This window comes from Bacillus rossius, chromosome 11 (genome assembly GCF_032445375.1).
Source record: "Bacillus rossius redtenbacheri isolate Brsri chromosome 11, Brsri_v3, whole genome shotgun sequence".
Lineage (NCBI taxonomy): Eukaryota > Metazoa > Arthropoda > Insecta > Phasmatodea > Bacillidae > Bacillus > Bacillus rossius.
The window spans coordinates 3480994-3495505 of NC_086338.1; the positions used below are offsets into that span (position 1 = coordinate 3480994).

At 57.5% G+C, this 14512-nt stretch overlaps 1 protein-coding gene across 1 annotated transcript in view; it reads right to left on the reverse strand.

Annotated features, from left to right (window-relative positions):
• Positions 1-1821: 1821 nt before the first annotated feature.
• Positions 1822-14512, reverse strand: part of LOC134536533 (uncharacterized) — a 117196-nt gene continuing 104505 nt past the window's right edge. The window contains exon 4 of the mRNA XM_063376265.1: positions 1822-1986. Coding sequence (XP_063232335.1) covers positions 1822-1986 — 165 coding nt within the window. The remainder of the gene's footprint in view (positions 1987-14512) is intronic.

Consider the following 14512-nt stretch of genomic DNA (forward strand, 5'->3'; position numbering starts at 1 on the left):
TGGCAGCGGTGTCCACCAGGGCCAGCATCTCCCGTCCGTTAGCACGAACGGGAACTCGCATCAACTCCTGCTCCTCGGGGCCGACCTGCCCCAGCTGCGCAGTCGTCTGTTCCCCACCGCCCCCGGCCTCCTGGCCGTCCGGGCATGGGGAACTCGTGGTGAGGTCCTCGGCTCGTCCCGGAGTTGACGCATTGTTGTTCCGGTTGCACACCTCGTCGACGGCAGGTCGACGAGGCGGCTGGTTCGGCCCCGGGAAAACCTCAGTCGGGGCCGCTGTGGTCGTGATGACACTCCGTTGTCCCCGTGGTCGCTCCGGAACGGAGACAGCTGGCGGGATGCCTGTGTCGATTCTCAGGTCGCCCACCTCACCGACGGCAGGCCGACGAGGTGGCTGATCCGGCCCCGGGAAAGCCTCTGTCGGGGCCGCTATGGTCGTGGTGACACTCCGTTTGTCCCTGTGGTCGCTCCGGCAAGGGGACAGCTGGCGGGAGCATTTCCGTTCCCCCTCTTTTCCCGACGATGGGCCTGATGTCGGTGTTGTTGGTGCGGGCGGTGGTTGACGAGTCCTGCTGGGTACTGGGTCTGCCGGTGGTTGGCGGTTTTGGGGAGCGGCACCCAGTTGTCCCTCCGCCCCTGTCCCCGCGTTTCGTGCCTGCGACGTGTTGCCAGCGCGCATCTCCTCGCACGCGGCTCTGGTGGGGCACGGGTGATGCCAATGGTATGCCTCCGGGCAAAACTGGCATCGCGGCGGGCGCTCGTCCTTCTCCAGCGTTCCTGTCCGCTCGTGACGTCCCCCTTCTGCTGCAAATGTCTCTGGACATCCCCTGGCGCCACTTCGGTTAGTCGCCCTCCGAGGTTCTGCGCCATCGGCGCAGCTCACCATGGCTATGTCATTGTCCGTGACTTCTGTGACAGTCACCCCCCGCGGTCTTGAGCAGGCCCGGGAAACTCTCGCGCCCCTAAGTGCCGTTCTCCACTGTGACATGTCATGCTCAATCACACGAGCGAGGGCCACGAACTCCTCTGTCACGTCCGGCGGCTGTCCTCATGAAGGGGCGGAACTCTGGTAGCAACTGTTCGACGATGATCGGTAACGCCGCACTCACGTCCCCACTTGTCCCCAATCGGCAGAACATGAGCAGCTTTTCGTAGATGAACTGTTCCGCGCTCTTGTCTTCGTCCTGGTTCCGGCAATAGAAAGTCCGCAGACACATCGCACGTGCCTGATCGTTATCGAACCTAGTCTCGACTTGACGTACTATATGTCCCCACTCGGTATCAAAACTCCCAGGCCATTGACCACCAGTTTCTCGCCTCGTCGCGGAGCTGTCCCGCCACTCGCGACGCCCACTCTGCCCATCGCACTTCGTACAGCTTCAGGAGGTGCTCGCACTCCCGCAGAAACTCCCGCGGGTCCTGATTGTCCCTACCTGCGAACACTGGCAACTCGAACTGCGCATTCACGTATCGCACTACTGGCCCCTCAACATCCGCGGGTCTGTCGCTCTGTTCCCACTTGCAGCTGTTGTCTGTGCTGTCCATCCCGTCTGCGCTCTCGGTCGCGCCGCCGGACCCGCACACTACGCCCTTCACATCAACTTTCGCAGAGTCCTCTTCCTTGTACATGTCTGTCTCGAAACTGATCAGATCACTTCTGTGCTGTTCTGTCTGTTTCCACGCCATCCTACATGCCGGCACTACTGATCCGGGATGTAATCGTAAACTCCCCCAGTAATACAGTCCGCGTCTTCCCTTCTTGTTGTCTTCAGTCGGTGATCCCGCTGCGTCGCCGTCTTGAATTCCCGTCACTCCCACGTCGCGCTATCTCTCGCCGAAACGTCTCGGGTTCGCGCCATTCCCGCGCTGCGATATCTCTCGCCGATGTCTCGAGTTCGCGCCTTCCCGCGCCACGTTATCTCCCGCCGGCACGCCATCTCGGGTTCGCGTCGCTCTCGCGCCGTGCGGCCGCACCTGCCTCTGTCCTGTCTGCGTGCGCTTACATGCGCTTACGTGCGCTTACGTGCATTCGTGTGTGTTTACGGCCACACTAATTTGGCACCATATGACGTCCCTCGGCCTATGGGCCCTAATTTCCTGTCTGCGAAATGTCCTGATTTGCCCATGTATCTCTCGTCGGTGAGAAAGTGATATCAGGCCACGTGGCCGGGACCGGGAAAATACGGGACCTGGAGGAAACGTTACGTAGGTAGGAGGAACGGTAGGTTGTACCAAGGATAATGTGATGATGTCCGTTTTCAAGAGCCCCTTTTTTATTCCGTAATGAAATCCTGCCGCAGCCTGGCCGGCACGTCGCGGTGAGCGTCCTCCCCGCCGCGACCCAGACCCCCGGAAATAAGTCTCAGCCTCAAGATGCGACCCGAAGGTAACTCCGTAGCGAATCATACCGATTACGAAAGTTCAGTTGTGCTACACAGCACGTACGCGACCTGTCACGTGAGCGTAAAAGGTCCAGTAAATACACGTACTGACCGAGAGGGTTCGGCGGTTCGAAGAGGCACATACACAGCCTATGATGTATGCAACTTAAGTCCCGAAAAGATACGTAAAGACTGAGAAACGTCCAGCGATAAAACAAATGCTGATGAAGAGCAGCTCGACTACTGAGACAGTCCCGTACGTTCTCACTGACTGCGAACTCAGAGTAAAGAAACGCGTCTCCTGAGCGGAGCAGAGCCGAGCGCACGTCTGTTCGCCTCCGCGTCTGGTTCGCCACTGCCCTCCTCCGCCCGCTAGCGAGCCGAGGCCCGCGGGCCGCGGAGGAGGGGAGGGGAAATCGGCAGGCGTGGGAGAGGCCCGCCTCGCAGTGTGCCAGGCTGCGATTACATGGCTGACATAACACTCGAATGAATTAAAGAATTATTACAACGATATAAAAAGTAATTAGTTAATAAAATGCAAACACAAATGAATCAATTAAGAAATTTCAGATTAAAGACGAAGTATTTACACAACATTTACATACACTATTCCAGATGTGAGAGTTATATATAACTGTGGAGGCTCGTGGTTATTTAAAATGTGTATACAAAACATAACTATTTACAACACTCCTGACGTCCGCTGATGTGCCAGGGCGCACTTGGGTGCGTTCCTGCTCGTAACACTTCACAGTCGGTGCACTGGGGGGAAACATATCTCCCTTAGGCCCACGTCGGCGGACAGGGACGGCTTCTGCATCTAGGAGGGTACGATGACTGTTGTCAATATTATATCTACTATATGTAAGAATGGGGGGGATTTTCGCCTTATATGGATACCGAGTCATATGGGGATAACCGACAATGAGCACGTCGACATACTTGCTAAAATGGCTACCCTGTCTGGAGCCCCTTTTGGGAATTTGATGTTGTCCCAACTACAACATCTTCTTGCAATGGAAATTCGACAGCAGTTGGAAAAGGAATAGGATCTTTCAACGACAGGCCGGGCATACAGGCATGTTCAACCTCAATTGCAGAAGGAAGCATGGTTTTGTAAAGTGATTGGGAAAAGAGGTTTTGTCACAACGATGGTACGGTTACGCCTTAATCATGGTCGATACAAACAAAAACTGTTCAAAATTCATCTCCTGGATACTCCAGCATGTGATTGTGGGTACGAACAACAGGATATTAATCACATTCTGTATCAATGTCCTCTTCTGCATGCCCGCGACATCATGTTTCACAAGCTTATCGCAAGCGGAATATACCCTCCGTATAACAGGGAATCTGTCTTGACGCTCCTGAACTTACAGGCATATGAAGCTATATATGAATTTCTTCAAGTGAACAAATTTGATTTATGATACATATTTCTGCATGGGCACCATTCACGTATCTCGCATGTTCTATTTACGTTACGACGAAGCACAACGGGTCCAGTGTTTACTCCATGTGCTCCTGATTGCAAATGTCAATATACACATTACAGCATCTGTAATACACGCAGCAAGCAGCATCTTGTGATGATGTAGCTGCATATTCTCTCACGTGACGATGATATCTTTGCCCAGGGGTATTTTTGATCTTCGGAGCACCAGACTTGCTTATGGCTACAAACAGAAACGTAGGCCAGTAACAGTTGACGTCGTCTGGCCGACGACCACCCCAGAGCCCGACCTGCACCCGCCAGTATACGCTCCCGCTAACGGAACACACCCCTGGCCATGGCCCACCCGAGTCAGGCGACCCGAACAGCAATCAAAGACAAAGCCGCGGAAACCTGAGTAGACAAGAGAAGAACCGTACCCATTCCTCCTAAAACATTAAATTAGGATTTTAGCGACAATAAAATCTCTTCCAGACACACCCGTTTGGAGTCTAGCGTAATGAGGTCACGCCTGGCGCGAGAGAGGCCGAGCCTCCCTCGGACGCCATGCCAGTTCGGCAGTTCAGCGCAGCTCACGGACCGGGGCGGACCTACGTCCCACGGAGAGGCAACATCCTTTGTCTACATCGAAAGTAACGTCCGGTAAATATAGTCACTAATTAACAGAACCCCTTTTATTACTTAACCTCTCCGTGAGTACCCGGTCCCTTTTTTCGGTCCAGGACCTAATCCGGCCGCATCAATTTAAAGACACCCCGCACCACACTTGGTCAGCGGGGCTGCTCTTCAGTATACGGCACGGGCCGCCTCCCGCAACTTACAGAACTTTATTTAAGGTCACGCGCACGGCGCTGACCACAAACCCGCAAGGGAACTTGGACAAACTTAATTGCGGTGCGTGTTTCACCACAGTGGGCACAACACCCGCGCCGAGACATTTGCATACGGGATTGGCCGTCTCCAATCGTCCACCCCCTTAATTCAGTGTATTTTTGTATCCCGTATTTTGTATTGCTAACTTACGTTACCCGAGTAACGAGTGCCACGTAACTTGTGCGCGCCCCCTTAATTCAGTGTATTTTTGTGTCTCGTACTTTGTATTGCTAACTTACGTTACCCGAGTAACGAGTGCCACGTAATTTGTGCGCGCCCCCTTAATTCAGTGTATTTTTGTGTCCCGTACTTTGTATTGCTAACTTACGTTACCCGAGTAACGAGTGCCACGTAACTTGTGCGCACCCCCTTAATTCAGTGTATTTTGTGTCCCGCCTTTGTGTTACGAAATTACGTTACCCGTGTAACCAGTGAGACGTATGAGACGTAGCAGTGTCCGAGGCCACGTAACGCGGAACACAAACCATACGGCGCCACGGAATAACGAGTAAACCCCCCCCGGGGACCTCTGTAGAGTGTTGTATTGTGTACGACTCGTTCCTATGAATAAAAGGTACGACACCACCACCTTAACTCCACGCCTCTTATTTAAAATCATCTCACGCAACACCGCCGCCGGCCCTAGTGGGCCACGCAGGGGCACATACATCCACGACCCCCAAACTCACGACTAGAACCGAGCTAGTCTGGCGCCCACCCGGACAATACGTAGCAAGAACCGCCTTTTCCCACTAGGAGCCACACCGGGACTCGAGCCCGAGACCCCGGACGACGGCATTTGGCGCCCGCTGCGTGGGGCAGAAAATAACGTGAAAAATTTTTTTTTCTCACTTCTGGACATTTTCGAAATAAATTCACCAACAGGCGACAGCGGAGACACGAAACGGCCATTTTGGACACAGGAAGGGTCGAAGGCCAGACAGACCGGCGCGACGAGGCGAGCGGACAAAGGACATTCCAACCACCCCCACCCCCGCACGTCATCACGGCGAGGCGAGCAACGGAGCGACGTCACCACCCCCACTCCGCGCGGACCGTTTTCGCCTCCTCTTTGTGCGGCTGTCCGGGCACCTACCCCCACCTCGTCACTCCGCTCCACGCTCTCCGCTTCGGGCAACCATCCCGATACCCCCACTCCGCGCGGACCGTTTTCGCCTCCTCTTTGTGCGGCTGTCCGGGCACCTGCCCGCCGCCGATCTAAAACCCGCGCGCTACAACACGCGCCCAGACTACGAACAGCCCGTCACAGACGGCGAACTTGAACGTACAACATACAGCTCAACATGCAGGCACCACCTACAGACCTCGTGTGCACGCGTTGCCTATTACCAAGGGAAATAGACCTATTGACGGGATCACTGCCGTGGTACAGGACATGCCAATGCGCGAACACCCGGGACAACGTCACCGAACAGACCTGGGGCAAGCCCTGGAGCGAGACGTTACTCGGCGAGCCGCACACCCAATTACCGTGGTCATGGGCACCGCTTAAGACGGAGGCACAAGCTAACGTCACACTGGGAGGCATACTACCGACTATGGGCCTCACGAGTGCCCGGACCAATCTGGCACCCAAATACATCCCACCACCAAGCGCAATCACCGGACCAAACATGGGGATGCATACACGCAACCCGTGCTACACAGGGAAGTTAGCACTACCCGAGTTCAGCGGAATAGGGCACGAAGTACCCAGAGACTTCCTAACACACTGCGAGGTTAGACTGGCACGGTCCGGAATACCGACCGATGAATGGTCGGGGCGAGCGAGCGAACAGCTGAAGGGGACCGCCCGCCAATGGTGGAACATCTGGGGACGCTTCGGCATGCCCTGGGAGGAGTTTGCCACGTCATTCAACCGCCGATTTGACACGGAACACGCACTGGTCCAATGCACGACACAGTTCTATGGCGAACGCCAACGCGACGGCGAACCCGTCGAGCAGTTTCTGGCCAAGAAAATGCAACTGTTCAATCGAGTAGCACCCGGCGCCGCGCCAGCCACCGCGCTCGCAACCATTACCACCCTCCTACACAATGAACTGCAACCGTTCATGCGGTGTCACCGCGCAGAGGAAGTCGAGGATTACGTCCGACAAGCCATAGACACGGAACGGAACATCCGGGGACTGCGACACTACGACCCCCCGAACACCGGCCGGGACCTGGCCAGACGCCCAATGGGTCAGAGAATAGCCAGCGTCCAGAACAGGGAAGCAGGGGGCTACCCACCCGACCGCCCGCGACGAGCCATCGAGGACGCACCACCACCTGGTAGGCCCGATGGGTCATCGACACAGCAGGAACCCCCACTACCGCGATGCCAGTTGGGCTGCCCCGCAGGTACCCGCCACTGGCATGTCGACTGCCCACGCCGGCAAACACCACCCTTCACCAACACGTCGGGAAACGCCCATCCGGGGGCACGGCGGTAAAACCCGCGCCTCCGAGTAACCCGAGCCAACCCACACCCGCCGCGGAAGCAGCCACACCGCAGATAAACCAGCTAGTCCGCCCTCGCGACGGCCTACTCCGTATCCCAGTGGAAGTCAACGGGCAACCCACGGCGGCCCTGGTAGACACGGGCGCGAGCCACGTGTTCGTGGCCCCCCACCTGGTACCCCCCGGCGCGCTGCAGCCCCACCAAGCCGAGTTACGGTTAGCAACCAGCACGCAACCGGGAAGGACAGTAGGGCAAGCCGAACTCGAGGTACGCATTCGGGACGACGTCACCACGGTAACCGCCCTAGTGGTGGAGGACTTACACGAAGGGATAGTACTAGGCCAACCATGGTTAGCGAGACAAGATGCGGTGATCGAAATGAAACCCAGACGAGTTTACATTGGCACCCGCGAGCGGCTCACGGTGTACGCCATAGGCACTACCCCCGAGAGTCAGGGGGAGAAAGTAACCTTAGACCAGTTCCGCCACAACGTCCCCCACGAGTACCGAGCAGCAGTGGAACGCGTGTTGGCAGAAAGGCAGGACGTCTTCGCGGTAGCCGACCCACTGAAACGCACCACCATCACCGAACACCACATCCCGACCACCCACGACAACCCAGTACACGAGGCCCCGAGAGGCTACGGGTTCCGGGAACAGAGGGCCATCCGGGAGCAAGTGGCGGACATGCTTCGCGACGGGGTAGTCGAGCCGTCCAACAGTCATTACAATGCTTGCGTCGTATTAGCCCCAAAGAAAGACGGTTCGCTACGCTTCTGCGTCGATTTTCGGCCGCTAAACGCGATCACGATTAGCTCACCCCCACCTCAAATCAGCGTCGACGCCGCCGTAGCCGGACTCGGCCGCGCGAAAGTCTTCAGTACGCTCGACCTGAAGGCTGGGTACTGGCAAGTGCCCATACGGGCGGAAGACAGGGGGAAAACCGCGTTCACGATACCAGACGGGCGGAAGTTTCAATTTCGCGCCATGCCTTTTGGGCTAAAGTGCGCACCGGCCACGTTCCAGGGAATGATGACCCGAGTGTTGGAGGGGTACCTGGGCCAGTTTGCGATCGCGTACCTCGACGACGTGATCGTCTTCTCCGAGACGTGGGAGGACCACGCCAGACACCTGGCGCTGGTCCTAGAACGCTTGGCCACACACCATCTCACGGCCGCACACCACAAGTGTCATATCGGGACCCAGGAGGTCGAATTCCTGGGCCACCTAGTAAGCGCGGCTGGCAACCGACCCCAACCCGTTCACTTGCGCAAGATCGCTGAAGCGGCACCACCGCGGACGAGGAAGCAACTCCAACGGTTTATCGGCCTGGTGAACTGGCTCAGGGGGTACATCCCCGACTTCTCCCGTACCATCGCACCACTGACCGACCTCCTGTCACCACGGGCACGGTACCATTGGGGCGAACCCGCGCAACGCGCCTTCGAAGAAATAAAAGCCGCCTTCACTCGCTGTCACACCCTCACACGAGTAGACCCCGGACGCCGCCTCTACCTTCAGACCGACGCCAGCACACTCGGTGTGGGCGCGGTGCTTTTTCACACGGACCCGAACGGGGTCCGCGAGGTCATCGACTACGCTAGCGCGAAGCTCGGACCAGCCGAACGCCGGTATCACAGCAACGAGCAAGAGTGCCTAGCCGTAGTCTGGGCCATGAAAAAGTACCGGCCCCACCTGGAGGGGAAGTGCTTCACACTGAGGACGGACAACAGCTGCCTCACCTGGCTGCGTACGATGCAGGGGCGGAAAGGCAAACTCATACGATGGGCGCTATTCCTCCAGTCGTTCGACTTCGACGTCGAGCACGTTCCCGGCACGGAGAACCAGCTCCCCGACTTACTGTCGCGGGAACCCGACGACCGAACAGAGCTGACGGACGAGGACGACTGGGAGGAGATTCTACCCCCGGACACACCACACGGACACGCATCGCACGACTCAGCATGCACACGAATCACGGCCGACGCGGACGGGGACGAAGACCCACCCAACACCGTGGCCGACGTCCAGGACCGGGTACGTCGAGCACAGGAAACGTCAATAGACGCGGCAAGACGCCGCCAGCAAGCGACCGCCGGACACGAGGCGTGGCGCATGCAAGACGGCCTGATTCAGACTCACACACCCGGACACCAGGAAGACTGGAGGACCTACGTCCCGACGGAAGCCCGAGAAGCGGTCCTTCGGTTCTTCCACGACCACGACCTCGCTGGACACCCGGGGACCGATCAGACACGACGAGAAGTCACCCGGCACTACCACTGGCCCCGCGTCACGTACGACGTACGTACGTACGTGCGCGAATGCGAGGTCTGTCAGGCGAGGAAGGCGAGGCGGCGTGACGGCGAGGAGCAACAGCGACCCAGGGAACCCACCACCGCCTTCCAAACGATAGCCTTAGACGTAATGGGCCCCTACCCCCGCACGCCGCGCGGCAAACGCTTCCTCCTCGTCGTGACGGACCTCTTCACGCGGTGGACGGAGGCGTATCCATGCGGGAACGTGCGCACACCTACCATCATCAGCCTGCTGACCAGGGAATTCCTGTCCCGTTGGGGATACCCCCAGTCGGTGTTGACGGACAACGCCAGTCAGTTCCTGGGGCGACATTGGAAGGGCTGGTGCGACGAACACCAGATCGAGCACCACACGACGCCCGCCTACCACCCGAGAGCGAACCCGACAGAGCGCCGGAACCAGGAACTGAAGGCACAGCTCCGGATCCGGCTGGGGGCAGACCACACGCAGTGGGACCTACACGTGGCTGACGCCCTCTTCTGTGTACGACGCCGCACCAACGCCGCAACCGGCCGCACACCGGCCGAAATGATACAGGGCCACAACCTGCCCTTACCGGGAGAATGGGCCACACACGGCGCTCCACACCCCGACGAGACGACGGAGGAACGCGACGAACGACGGGTGACTCTGCACGACGAGGCAAGACGTAGGCAGGAGAGGTACGCCAACCGGATCACCCCAATCACAGATCACCCTCCACCCGCCGTGCAGGTCGGCGATCAGGTGTTCGCGCGACTACACCCACTTTCAGCCGCACCCCGCAACTATTGCGCGGGCCTGGCCCCGCGCTGGGGCGGGCCATACACGGTACGGCGACGACTAGGCAGGACGACGTACTTAGTCCGCACGGAGGGACGGCGCCTGAAAAAGGTGCACAGGGACGACATCCGGCTCACCGCCCTGCCTGGGGAGAGGAACCCAGACGGGGACGCAGGACCCCCCACTCCGGACGACAACGGACGCCGTACGCCGGAGAGCGACGCCGTCCAGGAAGAGGACAACTCGCCAGAAGCGACCCCCGCTAGGAGCCGACCCGAACCGCGCCCATACCGCACCCTAGTGTTCACGAACACCACGTCCAACAGGCCCCGCGACGAACTCGCATACACGCCCGGGACATCACCCGCAGAGGCCGCGTCAGACGACGAGGCGAGGCCACGACCACGGCGGTGGCGGCGCCCGCCCACGTACCTCGACGATTATGCCCTTAGCATGGCCACGGGGGACACCGGGGGCGACCCCGCCCACGACGTGCCAGACGAACCAGAAGAAGTCCACGAGAACGCACCGGAGACGGCAGTGGTACCCTGGGAGGGAAGCGGGGTGTACGAGAGCCCCCCACCGCAATGCTACCCACGGGGCGATGAAGCAGAGGCCGTGGAGATCGCCGAGCTGTCGCACAGCATAGGTCAATCCGATGCGGGCAACGACGACGGGCCAACGCCGATCGTCACGCAACCCGGAGAGACCGACCCGGAGATCGCCGCCTCAGCATCAGCCGCCATACCCGAACGGGAACGGACTCCGTACCAGTCCACGAACTGTCAACCGCCGCCGAAGGAGGACCTCCGCGGACCGGGACATCGACTGGGGACAAGCGAACCCGCCAGCGAGCCCGCGGAACGACCCCGACGGGCCCACAGACCTTCAGTTCGCCTGGCCGACTACGACCTGGGAACGAGGCGCAGAGCCTGTCAGCCGCAAGGCCACCTCGACGAGTCGACCCCCGGATGTTCGGCGTGGGACGACCCGGGACAGGTGCTCGGGCCCTACCAACTGCGGCCACCGAGAGCGCCACCCGGGTGGAGCTGTTGCCGGAGCTAGGAGGCGCCACGACGCCGCCCCCGGCACGCCTGCCACGACGGCAACCGGGGCGGCGCGCACGTTGGCCCAGTCGGCCACAATCACCAGGTCCAGTGCGCTGACCCTATCAGCCGCTGACCCCACCCAGGCGCCACGACGCCGCCCCCGGCACGCCTGCCACGACGGCAACCGGGGCGGCGCGCACGTTGGCCCAGTCGGCCACAATCACCAGGTCCAGTGCGCTGACCCTATCAGCCGCTGACCCCGCCCAGGCGCCACGACGCCGCCCCCGGCACGCCTGCCACGACGGCAACCGGAGCGGCGCGCACGTTGGCCCAGTCGGCCACAATCACCAGGTCCAGTGCGCTGACCCTATCAGCCGCTGACCCCGCCCAGGCGCCACGACGCCGCCCCCGGCACGCCTGCCACGACGGCAACCGGGGCGGCGCGCACGTTGGCCCAGTCGGCCACAATCACCAGGTCCAGTGCGCTGACCCTATCAGCCGCTGACCCCACCCAGGCGCCACGACGCCGCCCCCGGCACGCCTGCCACGACGGCAACCGGGGCGGCGCGCACGTTGGCCCAGTCGGCCACAATCACCAGGTCCAGTGCGCTGACCCTATCAGCCGCTGACCCCGCCCAGGCGCCACGACGCCGCCCCCGGCACGCCTGCCACGACGGCAACCGGGGCGGCGCGCACGCTGGCCCAGTCGGCCTTGATCACCAGGTCCAGTACGCGGAGCCAACCAGCTGCTGAGCCGCGAACCACGCCGGGATGGAGTGGCCGGAGCTAGGGGTGGCCCCATGTTAGCGGGACCATAAGCGGCGCAAGGTCGGGCTTCACAGGGGGGGGGCGTTTGACGTCGTCTGGCCGACGACCACCCCAGAGCCCGACCTGCACCCGCCAGTATACGCTCCCGCTAACGGAACACACCCCTGGCCATGGCCCACCCGAGTCAGGCGACCCGAACAGCAATCAAAGACAAAGCCGCGGAAACCTGAGTAGACAAGAGAAGAACCGTACCCATTCCTCCTAAAACATTAAATTAGGATTTTAGCGACAATAAAATCTCTTCCAGACACACCCGTTTGGAGTCTAGCGTAATGAGGTCACGCCTGGCGCGAGAGAGGCCGAGCCTCCCTCGGACGCCATGCCAGTTCGGCAGTTCAGCGCAGCTCACGGACCGGGGCGGACCTACGTCCCACGGAGAGGCAACATCCTTTGTCTACATCGAAAGTAACGTCCGGTAAATATAGTCACTAATTAACAGAACCCCTTTTATTACTTAACCTCTCCGTGAGTACCCGGTCCCTTTTTTCGGTCCAGGACCTAATCCGGCCGCATCAATTTAAAGACACCCCGCACCACACTTGGTCAGCGGGGCTGCTCTTCAGTATACGGCACGGGCCGCCTCCCGCAACTTACAGAACTTTATTTAAGGTCACGCGCACGGCGCTGACCACAAACCCGCAAGGGAACTTGGACAAACTTAATTGCGGTGCGTGTTTCACCACAGTGGGCACAACACCCGCGCCGAGACATTTGCATACGGGATTGGCCGTCTCCAATCGTCCACCCCCTTAATTCAGTGTATTTTTGTATCCCGTATTTTGTATTGCTAACTTACGTTACCCGAGTAACGAGTGCCACGTAACTTGTGCGCGCCCCCTTAATTCAGTGTATTTTTGTGTCTCGTACTTTGTATTGCTAACTTACGTTACCCGAGTAACGAGTGCCACGTAATTTGTGCGCGCCCCCTTAATTCAGTGTATTTTTGTGTCCCGTACTTTGTATTGCTAACTTACGTTACCCGAGTAACGAGTGCCACGTAACTTGTGCGCACCCCCTTAATTCAGTGTATTTTGTGTCCCGCCTTTGTGTTACGAAATTACGTTACCCGTGTAACCAGTGAGACGTATGAGACGTAGCAGCGTCCGAGGCCACGTAACGCGGAACACAAACCATACGGCGCCACGGAATAACGAGTAAACCCCCCCCGGGGACCTCTGTAGAGTGTTGTATTGTGTACGACTCGTTCCTATGAATAAAAGGTACGACACCACCACCTTAACTCCACGCCTCTTATTTAAAATCATCTCACGCAACACCGCCGCCGGCCCTAGTGGGCCACGCAGGGGCACATACATCCACGACCCCCAAACTCACGACTAGAACCGAGCTAGTCTGGCGCCCACCCGGACAATACGTAGCAAGAACCGCCTTTTCCCACTAGGAGCCACACCGGGACTCGAGCCCGAGACCCCGGACGACGGCACAGTTGTTGAAGTAGAAGTTAATATATGCGAGTGGGTTCGTGACAGCTAATCCATCCATACACATAGGCCTAATAATTATGACGAGAATTTAAATGTCAGTTAATTTGTTTATTTCGTTTACAGTAACATGTAGGTAATAAGCTAATATCTTTAACATTGTAATAGTCCGATAAATTACATGACGGGAAAAAAATCTTCTTAAAGCACAAATAATGTAAACAAGATGGGTATAATGTTATTGACACAACATATTGCCTAAATAACACCAATGCACCCTACCTGAATGCTGTTATGTAAGCAATAAATTAATTTTATAACCCATTTAGTCATTTTATATATCGGGATTTAAGGCCTTATTTCTACTAAAAAAAATCACATGTTACAGTCTTGTACGACAACATTATATTTCATTTCATACACTTAACAAGATAAACTTGCACATATACGTCATTGGTAGCTAATATCGGATTAACAAAATACAGTATTCTGCATTTAAATTCATTGCAACCAGTGATGTTTTGCTCGCACAAGGGGGCGTGGTCATTTTTGTTTTGACTCTAACTGTTAACACAGCGGAGATTACACACATCTACTACCTAACTTCTTACCTCCATGGTTCATACTGTGCTGTTTACATTTTCATTCTTCGTTTTTTTTTACAATTAGTTCTGTTCTCACTCGTTATAAGCGCCGTCTGTGACACTGTAACGTGATTAAATTTTCATTTACTACTTTATAGCATTTATTTTTCTATGGGTATTTTGGCTTCTATTAAGGCCCTGTCATACTGTCAAATTTTAGCTTCCAACACCTTCCAAAATGTTGGTTCCAATATCTTTGAGGGTTGTGACGTCACGTTAAACGTCACTATCGCAGCCATGTTTATTTGAGAGATTGAGTTTCCTTCAAATATTTTACGTATAGGACTGGTTCTAAAATAT